We start from the raw sequence: 20,949 nt of genomic DNA on the forward strand, positions 1-20,949 counted from the left end.
CAATTCAACCTCTATCCCTAAAAATATCACGATGAGTTCCATGAAATGACCATCATGAGAAAAGTTGTAAACATCGAGATGTATTGAGAGACCGCGAAAAATTATAACTTGAGAAATTTCCCATGAACCTATTCAGATTCATACAGCAACAATATTAATTTGCAAAATGTTCTTTGCCCATCGGTTAAATGGTTCGGCGTTGTATTTCGTGCCAGAGTCCATTAACAGCTGGTGTCTGAATTAATTTGGAGGTTGTTTTTCGATGTATAAACGCAGGCAAACCCCCACCGGAAAAGGTATCACACGAGTGGAATTTTGTGCTTGGTGTGCGCAGAGAGAATGAAACGATCGCGTATGCCTATATAGGCGTAAGAGAAAAATTCTTAGGAGAGTGGTTAGATCGTGAGTTTGAAATAAAAGGTGCTTACTTGCACACATATATGTAGGTATATATATGAGAATGAAACCCTCGAAGGAGATGCCGAAGAAAAACAGGTTTAGGTCGGCTCTAAATTGCATTTTTATTTTTTCGTCTTATTTTCTCCTTCTCTCGTGCCTTTTATTCTCTCCCAAGACATTTTTCCCTGTGTTGTTCACCTTTTGTGTTGCGCGTATGCTTAGGCGAATGATGGAGAAATTTGCGTTGTTGTGTAGCATGGCCGCACGGAAGTTTTCAGAACAGCCACACACATAAATCGACAAAAAATCATCCTCCATAGCCAAAATGGACCAAAACAGCTGGCGCAGGTTCACTCAAAATGCATCTGCTTCAACTCAAATTTTTTTTTCGAAGAATCTGTGTGGTGCGATCTATATGTAAGAGGTTCTCAACAGACCTCAGGGACATGCACAATGCATATACACAGCATTAGGGCTCCGCAATTCTTCACATTGGAGAGTCAATAAAGATTAGGATGTTTCTAATTTCTCGCCCATTCGAATATGGCCCTTTTAAGTGCACACACCAACATAATGCTGCGCATCACAGAACCACCATCGTGAGTAGGGAGAAATTTATTGCCACTGCACAGTGCAGGAAACAATTTAATGCCCACTTCTATAAATTAGTTGGTAGTGTCGTGGTTGATTATGTTGATTTTATGTTCTTAATAATAAAGTAACTATGTAGCAGCAAGTATATGTTACACTTAAACTCCAAACTCATGAAGTTTCCACACCGATATTTTTGCACACGTCTAAGTGAATTTTGCGAAAGTCTTTTGGAATATTTATCATCTCATTTTTCTTTTTTTTCTTAATTCCCCAAAAACGCGTTGAGGAGAAATTTGAAATGTCAATTTACAAAATTTTAGCTGGTGGTGAGGCCAACATAAGAAAGTTTGCAACAGAGTATGCAATTTTCATTAATCACTTTGCATTCTAAATTAAATGAAAAAGCTCGATGAAATGTTTCGTGAGATTGTTTTCTTAATTAGCGAGGAAGAAGTTGTGAACATTTTTGTAAATAAATTGCGTGTTCAACCATAAGACCAATTGGATAATTTGATGGATAATTTGCTATATATGATGGTGTATGACTCATTCAGAAGCATCATGTCTGGAAGATCATCTCACCTTTTGTAAATGAAAGAAATTCCAACCACTCTGAGTGAGTCAAGTTATGTATTGTTCTGCACAGAGATGACTAAACACTTGCTTCTTAAGCTATTTCCATTTACATCTGCGCCAACTCTCCAAAGAATGCCTTTGATCACTAAATAATCTATGAGAAGAAAATTTAATTGGAAATTTATTACGTACCTAGGCCAATTGAATTCCTAATTATTAAATGATTCAATGAATTCTTAGGGAAATTACTTTGAAAATTCTTGAATAAATTCTTGTACCTATAATAGTGGTTTCAAGTGTATACCTAGGAGACAGCAAAAGTATTTTATCTCCCAAAAAACATGAGCGCATATCTCTTACATAAACCACGTTTATTCTTCAGTGATGTACTCGCCTCTTCTGCACCTCTAAGCTTGAAGCACCCAAGCACTTCTCTCGGCATTTATGTTGGATGGAAGCACCAAAGAGACGGTTCTGGTTTTGATCATCTGTGTGCGCCTTTTATGACTTGAAAAATATGTATATAAACAATTAATAGGACACTGCCCTTCTTCCAGTCACCGCGGCACACTGTATGGAAAGAAAAATGATATTTATAAATTCAACGTAACATGGCATATGCGGAGACAAAGTAAGAGGCCACATAGTGAGATGAATTGTGGCAAAATTCACCCAAGAAATGTGTTAATTCCTTCTGTATGTTTTCACCCATTCAACTAAATCTCCCATCAATAGTAAAATATTTTGCAATTAATTCACCTAAACAGATTCACAACGTTATGTATGTTAGACAAAAAGGCAATTTCTCCCAATATTTTCCATGTTAAATCAATAAAATTAATAGATTATATATTTTCACATTGAAATAACCAACCAATTTGTTTGGTAAAATGTCTCTCGTCGATTGCTAAAAACAAGATGATTGAATTTGAATGTTTTCTGCATATATGATCAATTTCCCCTTTAATGTTGCATTGCATTACATGCAACATGGGTTTGGATTTGAAAGTAAAGACGCCACGGACGCCATGTAACAAAATAGCTTTTCATGAAAATCAAACTCAAGAAACCTCTCAAGTTTGCAAACTTTTCCGCACTTCTCCATCAACTTCTTGCTGCACTTTCCTCCCCGTTGAGAGAGAGAGAGAGACTTTTATGTCCACACAATTGCTGTAGCAGAAAATTTGCACTAAATTCAATTGAATCTCCGCATTTTTTTTTTAATGAAAAAGTTTCTCAATTTCCGCAATATTCGTCGTTGGAGTCTTATAATATTTTGCTAAATGGCGTTTTTGTGCTCAACTACTGGAAATTGTATCAAGGGGTCAACAACACTTTTGGCGCGCTAGTTGGAATGCAATTAAAACAACGAAAATAAATGCGAATAATTTTTTTTTTCATACTTTTCTTATTACTCTGAGTTACGGGGATTCCCGTAAGAAGGGAGATTAGACGTGATTTAAATTTTCATTGTCTGAAAATGAAGAGATTTTGCAAAATCCAAATAACTGATAAGAGACCGTGTGAGAACCCATAAACCCCCCTATTTAATAGAGTGATGCTTTCAAAGCTTATCGTTTACTTTATTAATCCAATGTGTAGTGTATCGTACGGTATGTATGTACATAACATATGTATGTATGTATCGTAGCTACTTACATATGTATGGAAATTAACTTTTTATAGCAATTAGAGGGCTTTATGAACGTTATCTTTATACTTTTAAGTAGGAACTGAATGGCTTTTGGTCTGTCTTACAGCTTGCCTTAAATCTGTTAATTAAAGTTTAGATAAAAATTATGTTAATTTAAAATAAAAGACTATAAAAAATTTAAAAGGTTTTGAGAAAAAATTGAAAATAGATTATTTTACTCCATAATGTTCGAAAATTTTATATTATTACTCATCTTTAGTTCTTCTATATTTTTGTTTTTGAAAATATTCATGTTTTTCAAAGATTTTCAGTCATTTTAATTTTTCAATTTTTAAAAATTTTCTTTCTTTGTTTAAAGACAATTGTCTGGAATGTACACCTAATCTCAAAAAGCTTTCCTTTCCGTATTTAGGATTTTGTACTTTAAGGCAAAGTTTCCCTAACTATTTTTGTTGTCTGATGAACACCTGTAGATCAATCCAAAAGAATCCTTATATTTTTGTTTCACGTCCCTTCGTAAATTCAAAATGATAAAATAAAAAAAATCTTCCGTAACAGTTTAAAGAAATTGAAAAAAAGATCAAAGAGTTAAAAAGTTGGTACTTGGCCGTCTCTATATTATGCTGAATTGATAAGAAAACGTTCAAATTATAAGGAAACAAAATTTTATGTAACAATTTCCTACAAAGATTCAAATTCATAAAAAGACTTTTTATGAATTAAAATATATTTTTGCTTATTGTTTGTTAAATGCAAATTTTTCTTTCGATAAAAGAGCACGTTGCAAGCCCCCTAATATTTCCTCGTCGAATGTCATACATATATTTCTTCATATTTACAATTCACATTTCACTAAATCAACACTATCTTTATTATCTGGCATTATGAATATTCTTGAGACGATTCTCCGCGTTTTTGCTGCAATTAACCACGAGTAGATCATTAAATGGCAATAAGGGGGAATTTTATTGAATAGTAATTCAAAATATAAACATCCGTTGGCATCTCCGCCGTCACTCGTCTTTGCCAGGAGTGCTATGTGCAGTGTACCCACCTCCTGGCCATTGCGAAATTGGCATGGGTGAATTGGTGCACTAAAATTTTATCCGCGAGAGTGTAAAAAGAGATAAAATCCACCGTCAATTTGCATTGTTGGCAATCTCATTGGTTGTTGGAGTTCGTGAGAAATAATTAGAATTCAATTTGCGACAGACGGGGAAAACAAGCCATGGTTGTCCTCCAGCTTTAATATAATATTATTCGTGGGCTGACACTTAGCATTGGTGGAAGTGAGATGTTCCCAGAACAGCTAGCCATCCCGCGCTGTCGCTCACCAAATCTGCGTTGGGGATATTATTTTACAGCAGGCAGTTGGGTTTGCAGTGCGTAAACGATATACTCTGTGTACAATTATTTTCATTCACAAGCAAACCTCCTCTTAGTCGCTCAGTGAACCAGCTACCATTCACATGCTACCAGAGTACGTCTCTCTGCTGCAATTCGTTTGGGTGTTCCGTGGGACTTCTTGTTGAACGAAAAATTGTCTCGTGGAGTGATTTTGAAATTTTTATTCAAGCCCCGGAAAGTGTGTGTTTGTGAAAAAGGTGCTGAAAGAGTGGTGGCTGAGTGAAAAGATTGGCTCAAACTATTGTACATTTTAGTTCTCTCTCTATTTTTTTTTCACCACAATTTGAGAGTGTGATCATTCGAGACGACTTCCCTAACGGATTTTGTCCTTTCAATTAGGACCAAAATTTTTGGTCGGACCCTCATCTCAGGTACTACAAAACATATTACAATTGGTGATATATTGGTATTCTCATTCGCAATACCTATATAATACAAATTATCTGTGTGTGATCAAAGAGCATTTATCAGTTCAGCATGGATGGATGCATAATTTTTTTGGGAGTGTGTGCCTTTGTTGGAAAACGCCCTAACTCAATGTTAACTTTTTTTTTCGTAAAGCCTTAGTGTGTGGAAAGTGTTAAGGCAACAATTGACTTTAATTTAGATTTGATTCATTTCAATTTCCAACCCAGAGCTGACAGTACAAATTAAAGAATAAGATGCCGTCTTCGTTACTCTACGGGATAAAACAAAAAAAAACATATAAAAGGGATCACTCTTGATGAATATTTATTTGATAGGGGAGATAATAAAAAAAAAGACACGGAGTTCACCCACAAATTCACGGGTGACCATTGTGTACTCAATGGGAGACTTATCGCTCAGTCATTTGCATTTTGTGTGTATATTCGAGACAGGAAATTAGTCTGAGAAGTCGGGAATTGTGTTCTTTGTCTCGGGCGTGCAGCTTCTTATCGAAAGCAGAAAACCAATAAAATAAATGTGCCTGTGTGTGCATCCCGAAAAAGAAGAGACAAAAAGGAAGAGAGGAGATGACGGAAAAAGAAGCCCCAAAGACATGATTCTGCCTAGTCGCCAAACTATGGGATAAAGTCTTATAGTGGGTGCGGTACACGTATAGCTATGAGTACATTGGTATGCACAATGAGCACAATATCATTCTAAATAAAATAAAAATATCACCACACATTGCAAAATTTGTGGGATTATATGGCAAAATTGCAGACAAAATGACGAAAATAAATTCCTGTGCAGTAGAGAGTGAGGGTGGTGTGTTCCACTTTGCATAAAATAATATCTGTAGCCTTTCTGACGTGAAAGAATTCTAAGCATGATATATTATGAGAAATTATGTATGTATTAGGATATTTTTCCTGCACTCTATTAACTGTGTTGACGAGAAATGCATTTTCTATGTATTTTTGTTAACTGTAGAATTTCAGAAATTCATAAAAAGGATCATCATAATCATCACTATGGAGAAACTTTCGAAAGCTTTCATCAACTAGAATAGGATAGAACGATGTTTTTGAGATCAAATAGATTTTAAATTCTTGAAAAGTGCTTAGATTAAGGAATAAAAAAAATTCTAAAACCAAGAAATTAACGAATAATTCATTCCCATATACGAAAATTCAAGTCTGTTGAAATAGTTCTAAAGGTTATTTTTTTTAATTGATAATCTCTGTAGCTTTCTAATCAGAACATCATTATTAAATAATAATGATCATGAATTAAAATTGTAGTATACAAACTAATTTTCTTAGAATAAATTAATTGAATAGTTTTACTGTCTTGAAGAACTTTCGATTTAAGACCCCTTGAATTTTCAAGATCAAGAAGATCGAACAATATCATCGCATTTTTCAAAAAGAATTTCTTATATTTATTTTAAGAATCATGATTATCATTATTTTCACCCCCTTGCCTATCCTGTCTAAGTCTTCACGACAAGACATCTTTTAAGATCCAAGATCTTTAAGATCGTTCGTCCATCTTTTCGAAAAACGATCTTTGCCTCTTTTCGACCAGGAATCCCTCATAAATAATTCACTTTTTACTCAATTGAGTAAAAGTTAATTTTTGTAGCAATATATGCTACAATAGTACGAGCTAACATTTTTTTTGCCGTGCACTGCTTCAGCTATCTCGAGGAAGAGAAGAAAGATCATTTGTATTCAAGTGAACGAGCGTTCGTATGTTCCCTTCAATATTCTCGATAGAATGTGAACGATGTACAAGGTCTGTGATGGGTGTATTGGATGTTGTATGATCGCCAGGGAGGATGATACCAACAGCTGACAACACTTCCATGTGAACTCAAGACATGGCAATGGGGCATGATGAGGAGGTGGGTGCCGGAGTAAGGAGTGAGAACTTGAACTAAAAATATTCTTCATGTTTTATTTTCATTTGGATGCTTAAAACCTGTTTATATTCGTGAGACGCCCTCAATATCTTTGAGGTAACCACACATATGTCCAAGCCAGTTTCTCAGGCTGCACTGGGTAGACACGGCCACTATCTGATTCGCCAGCTAAAATGCATTAGTCATAATTCCTTCAGTACATACACCGTATGGAATTCTCTTTCTTCTCCTCCACCAAAGCCAAAGTACGGGCGGCACAACGAAAGCAAAACACTCCGGAGGAAGCTCGCGCGATCGACAGAATTTCACTTGTACATATATATGATTTTCTTGGTCGTTTTTGCCTTCCACACACACCTTCCGACACCATCGATTTTTGCCTACAAGCCATATAAACACAAGTGTTGAAATGTGATTGACCTTGAAAATCCCATATCTTATTCTTCGACATTTGTGAGTCTGAAAGTTTAAAATGGTGATTCCGAAGATAAAATGTGGCTGTGTGCCTCTCAATCAAAGTCATTCCGAAGAAAGTGATCATTTCTCCACAAAGAGATCCGGAACTCTCTCAGAAGAGCTTATAGCGTCGATCGACGCTGAGATTGTGGAGAATTGACGTTGAATAGTGAGGGCGAGATCCCTATTTATCTAGCAGGAAGTGATATATATGCCAAGGGAAATCGTCTTCACTCTTCTTTATGTCTTCCACTTTAGACGACCTTTTCACTTTTCTTTTTTTCTGCATTAGAAACTCTATATAATTTTATAGAATGCACTTTTCTAAGCAATTTGGTTCATTCAGATTAATTTTTATGCTCTTTTTTTTTATTTAAGCTATGTATTTCTCAAGAGAGCTTTTAAAAAAAAAGTCAATAGCCTGTTTTTGAGGCGCGTGCAAGCAAAAGAGTTATCGCGCTATAAAACAGAAATATTTCTAAGAATTAAAAAAAAAACATAACACGATAAAGATTATGTGATTGTGGTATGTTGAGTGGATTTTTAAATGTCATTTTGTAAATATTACCAAGTTGTTTAATATTTTTAATCCTTGTAAATTAAAACCGCAGGAAATGCATGAAAATTCTGTTCATTAGATCACGAGATCTTTTAATTTTTAAACTATTCAGAACTTAGGGTTGTTTTTAATTAATTAATTTAGAGTTTATTAATTGTTTGAGTTTATTACCTCTATTAATATGCAATAAAAATTGTTACGTAATTTCCATAAAATGTTACTTATCTTTGATTTCATTGAAGTTTAAAGCGTAAAAAAATTGATTTTACCGATTTATGTTTTCTTACTCATAGATATTCATGTTATTTTGCGCAATAAATCAACAATTTTCATGCAATTGCGGAAAATTTTCATTTTCGCAATACCACCAGGCGCCTCCACTTGACTATTGCTGCACTATTTTCATCCATCTCAGCGTGAAGGAGATCTTTCACACAGACTTTGTGTGTCTTTTATACACTTCCCACAAAAATGATTTATACTGCAAAATGCCCCATGCTATGATGAAAAGATGGAAGAGGGAATATATAATTTAATGTATAATGCTCCCGCGTCTTGTTGGCAAAATTTTTGTGATACAAACGCAGAAGAATGATAAAAATAGTCTTGTGAATAATGGAATTTCTTCCCATGTATCGGAGGCAAGGTATTGGGTTATTTTTTCGGTGCTTGGAGAAAAATTGTGGATGAATTTAATTGAATTTTGGAGGATGTTTACATAATGGGTCAGGTTGGGTGTGAGGTGTTTTCTTCACTCTATACGCCGCATTGATATTTTATTTACCAAAAGATGTGAATGGCGCGAAGAACTGGGTGGAATGGCAATTTAATTGATTTTCCCCAATATTAATCGATCTATCCTCGATATCTTTTTAATGGGTCTGACATTTTCAATGGTTTCATCATTATTTTCCGCTTTGTACCCTTGAAGCTACATTACATACATACAAGAGGAAGAATGTACATAGATTACAAAAATGTACGTAGAAATAGCGAAAAAGGATAGAAAAAAAGGAAAATTCATGAAAAACTTAAAATCTAGCAAGTTTTTTTTTTTTATAGATTGTCTTATTTGACACATAATGTTTTTCTGTGTAGATGAACCAAACTTGAATTCGGGATCCTGGGAGGATTCGCTACCTCTGTCGGTGACCACCAAGGCTGCAATGGCCACAGCACGACACAGCGGAAGTGTGGCATCCCCCCCAGGCGCAACCCTCGCACCCACCCTCGAGCAGCGTAATCTCTCGCACACGCCATCAGCCAGAACTGTGTCGAGTGAGGAGAGCTGGTGCTCCGAGGGGCCAGGCTCTGAACGCTGCCTTTCATCGGACGACGAGGACGAGAGTGACCGAAGTGCCACGTCTAGCGTCACACCACGCAACAGCCAGCTTCGGTCCACGTTCAACAAAGCACGGCATCATTTGTCCTTCGACAAGTGGCGCTCCAGCAGCAATGCCACAATGCCCACCCCACCCCAACCGGAATCAACGACGCCAGGGGAAAGTCCCGGAGGTCGCTTGTCACGTTGGTTCTCCATCCGGCGTGGGTCGTCACATCAATACGACATCAGCGGCAAGGATTCAGGAGATTCCACAGACAACTCTGCACAACAGACACCCACCCAATCCAACAATAGTCGTACACCTTCGTCGAGTGGAAAGATGCCCCAGTTATCTGAAGTAATTATTTTTTTTGTATTTTATTTATTTCTTTCTCGTAAACTCTTTTTTTTTATCATTTTAAAATTTTCAATGTGCTTAAATTCTCATTAATTAAGGGATGGATTTTTAAGGAAATTACTTTATTTTGTAGATAATTTTCCACTTAAGATCAACATGGAAAAACCTTTAAATATTTGTTAAAAATTCAAATAATGACGTCAGAATCTTAATTTTAAAGCGGTTTTAGTCACTTTTGAAAAAAATTAATTAAAATATTCTTAAATTTCCTAATAGCCTACTGATCAAAATGTGATATTTTCTTATTTAAAAACATTTTTTTATCATCAATAAAATTATTTGATTATTTAAGTTTCTAAAAAATTTACTCTAGTTACAGTTTCCAAAACTATTGGATTATTAGCATTGTGTAGTCAAAAATAGAACTATTGCGAGGTTTGTTCTTCATAAGCTATCTTACTAGTTGATAAATACCTTTCAAATAGAGAACATACCCGTGTAAAACAAGGAACAAAGTAAAGACAAAATTCTTGTTTAAATTTAGTTTTCTTTAAAGTTTTAAAAGCAGGAGAAAAAAATAATTTTACAATTTGGTTTTGATGTTGCAGAGTGAAGAGGACTCCCCCTTTGGCTTGAGCAACTTAATGGGCAGCCGGAGCAATGGCTCCCTCTTGTCGTTGTCCACCCGCGGTGGAATTGTGGGTAGGCAGTTGCCACCAACTTTACCTCCAGCGCCCGCAGGTTTGTCTCAGGAACAACTTAAACGGCGATTAATTGTCGCCTCAATCTGTCACAGTGAGAATTCTTATATCGGAACACTTCAACGTCTAGTCAATGTGAGATTTTAATTTATTTTCTTTTATTATTGCACACACGTAGATGTTACACATGTGGAAGGAAAAGCCTTTAACTTATTATTTACCTTATTTATCATTTTGCTCTCTCTCTCTCTCACTTGGCCAGCATCACATCTAACACCACCCTATACACAATATATAATCAATGTAATGTATGTATGTATATATAATAATATCATCATCATGAGCGTTTGAGCATTAACATTATGCATTTCGCACCCCGCCCCATTCATACAACATATTACTAATCCAATTAATCTGCCGATATGTAAGAAACTTACCATTTAACCGTGGCAATGATATTAAATTTATGTGAATAACTCGGACGTGTTTATGGTTGATGCACTAAAAAACATCTTATTAACACCTTCGGCAGGATTATAAAAAGCCATTGGATGAGAGTTCGCCGCCAATTCTCAGCACATCCAAGATATCGACACTGTTTTATCGTTTACCTGAAATTCTTCAATGCCATACCCTCTTCCGGATTGCTCTGGCTGAATGCGTGAGAAACTGGGATCGTGATGAGAAAATTGGGGATGTCTTCATTGGGGCTTTCAGCAAACCCATCGTACTGGACATTTACAGTGGTTTCATCAATAACTTCTCCGCTGCCATGGAATTGGCAAAGATGGAGGCTAAGAGGAAGTCTGCTCTTGCGGATTTTTTTAAAGTCAAACAAATTAGTGCGCACGATAGATTGTCCTTTTTTGGATTAATGGTAAAGCCAGTGCAGAGATTCCCACAATTCATCTTATTTCTTCAGGTGAGTTTCTTTGCGCGAAATTCTCAGATTAGTCTGACTTAAATTTCTTAGGTCAGACTTAGTTGATTAAGCTAGACCTAAATTTTTTTTAAACTTTGACTTAGTTTATCTAGACTTAAGTTTTCTCATAACTGACTTCAGGCTTTTAAACTGTGTTTAAGTTTTTTTTGTCTTGACTGAAATTTGTTCCAGTTTATGCTTAAAGTTTGTTAAGTTAGTTCCAAATTCTTCTTAAGGTCAAGCTTACGCTTTAGAAGTTATACCTAAGTTTTTTTTATTAGGCTTTAGTTTTTAGGGTCAGTCTTTGAAAATTTAATATTAATTCAAACTGAGTCAGGACCAATTGCAGTTAAAAAACAAAAGTCTGACTGAAAACTAACTAAACTAAATTTTTTTTGTGAATTTCGTCCATTTGACGAATATTAAAAAAAATCCTCGGCATATCCCTGTTAAGAGATTAAAAAAAAAAAAAAGTTATGACAGACTAATATTTTGGAGTATAAATAGAACATTTAAATTGATCTTTGAATTAATTTTTAAAACAAAAAAAACATAAAAACATACTCTTTCCTACGAATATAAAATGAGTTCTAATGCTCCAAAATGAGTTTTAACTTTTCTTTTTCTCTGCTGACTTGAACTTTGCGTGATGGCTTTAACAAAATGAAAAATTGAGACTTTAACCAATTTTTTGCATTTTATTTTTACACAAAAATCGATCTTGATTTCTTCAGTAGTCTCACATTGAACTGTCGGCATTTTTTGTAAGGAGATATTCAAGTTTGATTTACAATCATTAGATGAAAATGATATTCAAAACTTAACGCCCACTAAAACATGTCGAAAATAATTATAATTCACCAAGTTAATCGTTTGAGTTTCTATTAATAGATCCATCAATGTTTTGATTCCTTTGTCTGAGTAAATAAGACGCAGTGAAGTTTTTTCTTCAACCTTACAATCAATCATTAACAAATAAGGATAATTCTTCAAGTGAAATCTTTTTTAAAAGTTTAGAAGAAAAAAAATTAAGTTTCTGCGTATTGTAAAGTAGATTTCTCATGTCTAATAAAGGAGTGATTGAAGCAAGATTTGCTGTTGGTTGATGCTCATAATCGTCATTGATCTAAATGGGTGTGTGAATGTCTTTAAAGGATCTCTTGAAATACACCCCGCAAGGTCATCAGGATCGAATGGCCCTCCAGCTGGCACTGACGCAACTCGAATCTTTGGCTGAAATGCTGAATGAAAGGAAGCGCGAAGCGGAACAGTATCAGGCATTTAAGGAGATGCTGGGCCACATTAGTGGGACCTTCAATACACGATCTCTCTCCACGGATGGCAATAGCCGGAATCGATACCTCCTGCGGGAGGACAATGTGACACAGCTGGAGTTCAATCAATGCGGGTTCATCGTGAAGAGCAAACAACGGCGTCTCCTTCTGCTCAATGACAAAGTAATCTGCGTGTCTGTTGCACCAAAGCAATCATCGGACTTTGGTGCCACGGAGAAGTTGTCGTTCAAGTGGATGTTCCCTGTGGCGGATGTGGAGATTGTGGACAACAGTACGTCAGCCACATTGTCACGCATCCTCACAGCAGGACTCAATCGCGGTGGTAGCCTCAAGTCCAACACCAGCCAAACGAGTGCACCCGAAGGGTCAAATGCCCCAAATGGTGCAGACAATCTCTGCAATGAAATGAGCAATCTCATGCATGACTACGAAATTGTATCGCGTATCAATGATCTTGTTGGTTCACTCAAAGGTTCCTACTCTGAAATTAGTACGGATATCACGAGGAAAATTCTCAATAACATCCAAAGTTCAATTCAGGTAAAAATTCTTGAAGAATTTTTTTTTGTTCTGCGTGATCACATCATTTTTTTTCTACATTTGCAGAAGAAGGACGAAGAAATGGCCTGGATGGACTCGTGCTGTTTGCAATTGGTGGCAAAATCCAAATCCGGCAAGGAGGAGACGTTCACATTCCAAACGGAAAATCCCGCCGTGAAGAAGGAGTGGATAACTGAATTGCGATTAGCACAGCTGGCACTTGATTCCAATAATTCACCCTCATGGGAAGTTCCCGATCACGAGAGGAGGCCCCTCACGAAGATGCCCCTCTTCGTCAAGGCTCAATCGATTCACAAAACGCAGCATCAAACTGAAGTAAGATTGTGATCACTAAATTTAGATATGTTTACTCGTTCAAAAACTCTCAATGATCCCACTTGATCTACAAAATCAATCGAAGATCTTTACCGCGAATGAATGAGCTTTATTGATCAAAGTCAATTTATGAGCAATCAGGCAGAATTTTCATGTTGCGTAAACAACATCCAAAAAGGGAAATGCGAATGGGGTCAGCGAAATTCAATCCAATATTTCACTTACTTATTTTGGAAAGGTCAATGGCACAATGCTCAAACATCTGCAAGATTTTTTGTTCATAACGCAACTTTACGCACGCTTGTAAACAGTTATTTCTTTTTTGCCAATTAATTCATTAAGCAGATGGTTTTGTTTAAAAGTCTCTATTTTTTGGGAGAAATGCTCAACTTGAGAATGCTTCAAAGGACCTCTTTTTGGGAGGAATTTTTATTGCTCGGGATCTCGTGAATACACAGATTTCTATTGAATCTCTTTCTTGAATTAAAATTAAAGAAAATCTTCCTTAAAATTATTTTCCAGGTGCGCTGCGGATGCTATTATTCGATTACGAGCTCTCGCTTAACTGCAAGACGAAAAACTCGTGTTCAGAACTACCTTTGGGTGTGTACGACAGACGGTTCGAGTAGTCACATCGCCATTCTCGTGCAGCATCCACAGCAGACGGGTCTCCTCAAGGATGTGAGTGCATTTGATCTTCCCGACACCGTGGCTACGGCAATGGAATTCGTTCGTGGTGCTCTGGGTGCATGCGAAATGGACGCATCATCTGAGGGTACAGTCGATGGGGATTCCGTGTGGATTGCCACAGATAATCGCAAAATTCTCGTCTATGCAGCCTGCAATCCCGAGCAGGAGGAACAGGTGGCAAGTTGCCCAGTGCCTGGAAATGTATCCCAAATTCTTCATCATTTGGACTTTGTGGTTGCATCCCTCAGCAATGGATGCGTTCTCATCTTCCGACGACGTCAAGGAGGAGCGTGGAATCTCACAGAACCCCAAGTTATTTCTCTATCACCCGGAGATCCCGTCACAAGCATCCTTCCCATCAATACGAACATTTATGCGGCATGTGGAAAGAAAGTTTGGGTGTTGGCGAGTGATACGGGGGAGATTACGAAGTCTTTTGAAGTGAAAAATAATCAGTACCCTGGGAATTTGTCAGTGAATCTAATGGCGCACAGTGGTATTGGTCTGTGGATCTCACTCAAGCACTCCAGTATCATTTGCCTGTATCACACGGAATCCTTTAAGCACCTTCAGGATCTCAATATTGCATCAAATGTCCTCAAACTCACCTCCTCACAGAAGGAATCACCATCGAGTTCGTCTTCGGTGTTCGTAACAGCCCTCATGGCTACAAAGGGACTCCTGTGGGTGGGAACAAATGTTGGAATTGCTCTAACAATTCCCCTTCCACGCTTGGAGGGTGTTCCAATCATCAGTGGGGGTGTTAGTATATCGTATCATGCACACTTCGGACCAATAACCTTCCTCCTTCCACTAATTCCAAAAGGAAGCTCTACGGCTCCCAAGGGGCAGCATTTGCATCACAATGCTGTCCAGGGAACACCTGGAAGGGCGAACTTGGGTAGTAAGCAAGACAATGAGAACTCCTCAGCAAGGGAATCACCATCAGGGAATTCAGAGCATCAACCAGTTGTACTTGCACGAAGGAAGATTGAGAAGCAACTGTCGACTGAATCTCCCATTTCGGTGATACCAGCCAAGTTGAAGGCGCACCTGACTAATAGTCCAGTTGTGCTGCGTCGCCAGCGCTTCAAGGAGGCCAGTGAATCAATGAGAATGTCTCAGACATTGCCCAGGAGTCTTGGATCAGCTGCATTCTTCTCACAATCCTCCCATTCAAATATGTCCTCCCTGCACGGCTCTGAGCATGGATGTTGTGACGTCTACGGCCTCTACGGGGGACTTATCTTTGTCAAGGAGGACTTTGAGGCTGAAGAGGGGCAGGGAAATCTCATGGATCCATCATATGAATGTCTCAGACGGAGTGATCCTGAATTGATTCCCATCAAAGTCAGCACCCTCGATCGTCGTATGCGCATGAAGGTTTCCCGCCCAAGATCTCTTGATCTCTCAAATTGGTCCGTAGACTCACGTTCCTCCAGCATGTACACGTCATCGGGGAGCGAAGAGAGTATGGGTATGCGACTACAGAGTGTATCACGAAATAGTAGCAATGCCAGCAGAAAAATCACAATTGCAGAGAATTCTGTTACAGTGGACAATCACGATCATCAGGAGAGTCAGCAAGTTGTCACATCCACCCCTGTTGCTCCCACAGAAGCAACCACGCAAATTCACCCCACTATTGCGACCACAATGCAAAGGACCAAGAAAAATGGGAAGCAGGCACAGCAATTCCCTGAGATTGCTGGGAAGCGCACGATCATCACATTAACCGGTGGCAGGGGGTACATCAACTGGCGCCACGTGTGGTACAATACGTCTGAGAAGCAGCAACGCTCCGGCTCAATCAGCTCCATCCCGCGGGTTCCCAATTCAAATGATGCCCACATTGTTATCTGGGAGAAGAAGCTGTAGAGAGACATTGAGAGGATCTGTCTGTGGATCTTCCATTCATTCATCTCCGTGCCATAGAGTCGCATCATAAAGAGTGCGTGTGTGTGCATTTCTGGCCTAAAATACCTAAATTTTGAAGAATTTCAGCACAAAAAAAAACAGAGTTGAAGTGGCAAAAAAAATCTCAAATGTGATTGATTTAAAAAAAAAAGAAAAAGTTTAAATTATTGACTTTTATAGAAGTGAAAGAGCACTCTTTTCGGACTAATGTACTGAGAACAAACTGTATGACACACCCTAATATCTGTACGCTATTTAAATTTTTACATTTATGTCATTCTCTTTTCTTTTTTTTAGTTTGTAGATAGTTGTAATGAAATATCATGTATCACAATTTTTTAGTTTTCTCTCTCGAACATTTTGACCCCATCAATAGCAGGATATTTTAATGATGGACAATGTGTATAAAAAAATGTAATTTCAGTGTCTACAAAAAAATCAATTCGATGAATAGTAAAGAAAAAGTTATCAAATTCAATCATGTTTTCTTATTTGGCGAATTGTCTTTTGAAATGGTGACTTTTTCTGGGAAGTTTCAAAGGTGAGACACGCGGCTGACCAAAGAAAGCAACAAAGTTTCAAAATAATATTTTTCACAGAGCTTTTGGCAACTTTTTGACTGAATTCTACGCTCGGGCTGAAATTGGCAAAGGTTTGCTTGTTGACATCTCAGAATACCAATTAAATTATTTCATTACCTGAACATGTTTTTGTAAACAAGACATTTATTATTTAATTTGAATCAATATTATTATATAGATTCTATTAAATGTTTAATTGAGGGTTGACGAGAGACTTGTGAAACCTATTATTGATGTCCAGCAACACGTTGGGTAGAGTATTCGTTTCTTAGCCAGTCATCAATGTAGCTGTTGTAGGAAGAACTTAAGTTTCTCAGGATATCCTGAAGACACAGCTTTTTCCGAGATTTCTCAAATGCAATTTTGCTAAAGGGTCGATTTCTTTTGAACTCTCAATAATAAATATTAAGACAAATTAGAGAAATTTTTATTTCACTGTTCTGAATATTTTCTGTGAAAAATTTTTCTTGCCTCATTTAGATATTTGTCTAATTCTGGGTGTGATACCGGAGAATAAAAGAATGATTAAATATTACCCTTCAATTGTTCCTCCCTGCTCCACATTTGCTAATCAGGCTAATCATCTCACCTGAGAATTATATAGAGTTTTGATTAACATTTTTTTGATTTGAAAATTTTTGAGTTGAATCCGCAATATCGTGTTAATTCAGCTTCTGAAGCTCCTGAAGATTCTGTTCTTTCATATAATTGATAGACAGACAAAAGCTAACAAGGAGCACCAAAGCTCTCCCTGTCTAACTAAGACAAGGGAAACTTTGGCTCCCCTTAACAATTAAATTTTGAAAAAAAAGTCATGAAAATCTTACCAGTATGGTCTCAAACTTTAAAATTTAATTTTCATGGAGGAAAATAATATTTTTGAACAATAAATTCTAAAGTTTTGCTAATCTTTTAGTAGTTAACTGCCCCCTGTCGGGTGGGAAGACCAATGTTGTGCGTCGTGAATCTAATCTTCATACTTCGTCGTTCATGATCTGAGATCCACAGTCGTGGTCTTATTCTACATAACTTTCTTTTTATACACATGGTGTTTTTGCGTAAATGGAATTTCCTAGAAAGAGGAAGCACATATATATTCAAAGCTTCACTACGTTTTAACTGTTGCATCACTTTGTCTGAACTTTAATTCCTTAATTTTTACACAAACGACACATAAACGATTAAAAGTTTCATGAGTACTCAAGAATAAAGTAAAAAGGAAAAAAATAAATTTTACAACGATCTTACCTGCGCAGATAATACAATACAAAGGAATTTTAAATAAAGCTTTGCAGGTGGCAACGTAAAAGGTAAGACATTTTAGGATTCATTTAAGAAGATTTAAATTGAGGTAAAGGTTAGAAAGGTGAGTTTTGAGAAAATTATTGTTTTCTTTTTGTATAAGAAAAAAAAAATCTAACATAAGACATCTTATTTTATAATTTCTTATGTTGTTTTAAATTATTTTGAAAACATTTTTATTATTATTTTTATCAAATTACTTCAAGTCTTTATAAACTTAATGTTTTGAAATATTAAAGAACCAGAAACACACAAATTATTCTAATGACTGCTTGAAAATGTCGAAAATACTTAGGGGAACGTGGCCCAATTCCGACCTTCAAATGTCCGCGCAGAATGAGAAAAAATTAGATAAAATAAAAAGCAATATTCTTAAATTTGGTATCATTTTAAAGCCCATTTAATGCTCTTTTTACTCTCATATCTTTCTAGATTTAAAGTTTTATCAATTTTATGTAATAGCGGATTGAAAAAGGTCAAAGGAGGTCGGAATTGGGCCACGTTCCCCTACGCATTCCTAACTTTAAAAAAATTCTTGTAATTTTATTTCTTTCCATTTTTTTCATTTCACTCTATATTCTCAGATATTATTGATTGAATGGTTTTATCAGTCCAATTTTGATGACATGCAAATCTAATGTGAATTAATAATCTTGTATCATGCTCGTACTACGTGTACATTTGGGCTGATTAGCCAATTTATAGGGAAAATATTGAAGTTGTAACTCCTACCTAATGTTGCGTAAGGAGACAAAGTATTGCGTTTTATTGTGAAAATCACGGTCAGAGTCTCCATCAGTTGCAGTTTTCCAATAAAATGAAGAAAAATTGCATTTCTCAGTTATAACTCTTTTCTGCCGGTCGTAGTCAGAAATCTAACATTTTAATTGCATCAGCATATTTCATACATAGCATGCAAATTTTGCTCATTGTATGGCACGAAAAAATGCATCCTATTAGCAAAGAAAGAATTGGAACTGCGTTTAAAGCATAAATCATTTAGACTTTTTTTTTGGAGGATCCTCCTACAAAAATTTCCCAATTGACGTCAATTGTCGGTCAAGAGTTATTTACGTGTGACACTTTTCTTTTCACCGAAAAGTCGTAGCATTGGTATTCTTATTTTGAGATATGACTACGATGGGATCCATCGTCATTAGATAGAGAAAAAAATTGGAGCAAAAAAAAATTGTTTTTCAATCGGAAAGTGTAGAAAAAGTATTTTGAGTGACAACAAAGCAAAAATTCTTTCTTATTTCCACGAAAATTTTGGTCTGCGCGTGCAACTTGGCAAATGTTTGTAAAGGTGATACAAAGAAAGTTGAAGAAGAGTTAGAGTTTATCAGGCAAGTTCAAAAAATTCAGATTAGATGAGAAGCAAAATGTTAATACACTGTTATCATAGTAGAATAAAATGCTACGAATGCTACTAATGAAAAGATTTAAAAAGAAAGGATTGAATGGAACTTAAATAATCTGTCTGGTTTCCTAATAGTTAGACTAATGGCTGGACTAATTAGACGTTATCAGTGTGGTGGTTAAATTAAATTTTTGAGTGTATATGTGAGTTAATTTTTAAAATGAAAAATACATTTTTTTAAATGCCATCGAGCTTTTGTTTTAGTAGCTTAGCTTTTACAGCTGATAAAACTATTAACAGTCAACAGTATACTAATTAGCGCAAAAATGTCAGGTTTAGTTGATTTTTTATTAAGTTTCTTTAAAGTATTTTTAAACAAAATATTTTATATATTTTTTAAACTTTGTTGAAGGAAAAGTCAAAAAAGTATTCAGATGAAAATAAAAAAGACACAACTTCGTCAAAATATTTTCTTTTTCAAATCTCTCAAACCCTGATATCTACTAAAGCCTATCTAAAATTGTTTAAATTGTTTTTCGGCCTTTTCATGAGGTCTTAGGGTTGTTAAACCCATGAAGGATCTTTGGAACTCGGGTTAAAGAAAAGCTCAAAAATTGTTTTACTAATAGAATCTTGCTTTAGAGATATTATAAAAAAATGTTTTTTTTTTGCAAATTGGCTTAATCCACTCTGTCCTTCCCTATTTAGGCATCATAAACTTTCCACTCAATTACAAATTTCACAACTCTACTAAACTGCACAGCTTCCGTTTGTTGTTTTGATCAAAATTCACGTCACTCCTTTAAGAATCTCTACTTGAAATAATTGGTACAACTCAACGAAACCTTCACCACATCAACATCATTGACTCGCACTATCAATGTAGTGCGTCGATCCTGCAATGTTGGCGTATTTATTTTTATCTTCTTTGCCCCTTTCTGCGTATAATTATCTCGTGCTGATTGTTTTGTTTTTCACAAGAAAAATTCAACCTCAGCCTCACATGGCGATTGGTGGAGATTTTTGGGCTCGTCGCGAAGGCATATAGTTTAACATGCCATTTTGCACGTTATTTCACCTCGAAATACATTAACATGGCTGATGTGGAGGTATGGCTGAATAAGATGAAACCACAGAGTTGGATAAATATTAATTCAATTGGGTTGATGAGGAAAATTTCGCTTAACCTTCATTGTTAAGCTTTTGAGCGGAAACGCGTGCGTTCTTATCCCAATTGACGAGCCTCTGAATTCCATATCACACTAATGTGACGTTGTTTGTTCAAATATCTGCATGAGCTCCATCAAGGTTTCGTCCATGTTGAGCATGTATGTATGAAGAGAAAAAAATATTGATCATATTTTCCGCCAACATTTGCGCACTCACTATAACTTGGACTAATTCTGAGAGAAAGATTTAAGTGGTTTATTTACGTTCTTTTCACTGCGTTGTGATTTGCCCACTATCATATCAACAAATCGTACGATTTTTCCACGTAAGTCCTCGAGGCTTTATTTTTCGCAAAACGCCTCGAGCAGCAAACATTTCACTGACGACATGTGACCCTTGCGAAAAAATGTGATGAAGGAAATGTGATCAACGGAATCGCGTGCTGATCATTGCTCATGAGAAAGAGACGAAAAACG

General features: G+C 36.3%; 1 protein-coding gene across 1 annotated transcript in view; it reads left to right on the forward strand.

Moving 5' to 3' along the window:
* Positions 1–16,534, forward strand: part of LOC129790104 (uncharacterized) — a 182,026-nt gene extending 165,492 nt beyond the window's left edge. The window contains exons 7-12 of the mRNA XM_055827340.1: positions 9,076–9,659; positions 10,268–10,495; positions 10,893–11,282; positions 12,437–13,117; positions 13,184–13,453; positions 13,976–16,534. Of these exons, the coding sequence (XP_055683315.1) occupies positions 9,076–9,659; positions 10,268–10,495; positions 10,893–11,282; positions 12,437–13,117; positions 13,184–13,453; positions 13,976–16,021 (4,199 nt within the window). The 3' untranslated portion in view covers positions 16,022–16,534. The remainder of the gene's footprint in view (positions 1–9,075; positions 9,660–10,267; positions 10,496–10,892; positions 11,283–12,436; positions 13,118–13,183; positions 13,454–13,975) is intronic.
* The last annotated feature ends 4,415 nt before the right edge of the window (positions 16,535–20,949 follow it).

Source organism: Lutzomyia longipalpis, chromosome 2 (assembly GCF_024334085.1).
Source record: "Lutzomyia longipalpis isolate SR_M1_2022 chromosome 2, ASM2433408v1".
Taxonomy (NCBI): Eukaryota; Metazoa; Arthropoda; class Insecta; order Diptera; family Psychodidae; genus Lutzomyia; species Lutzomyia longipalpis.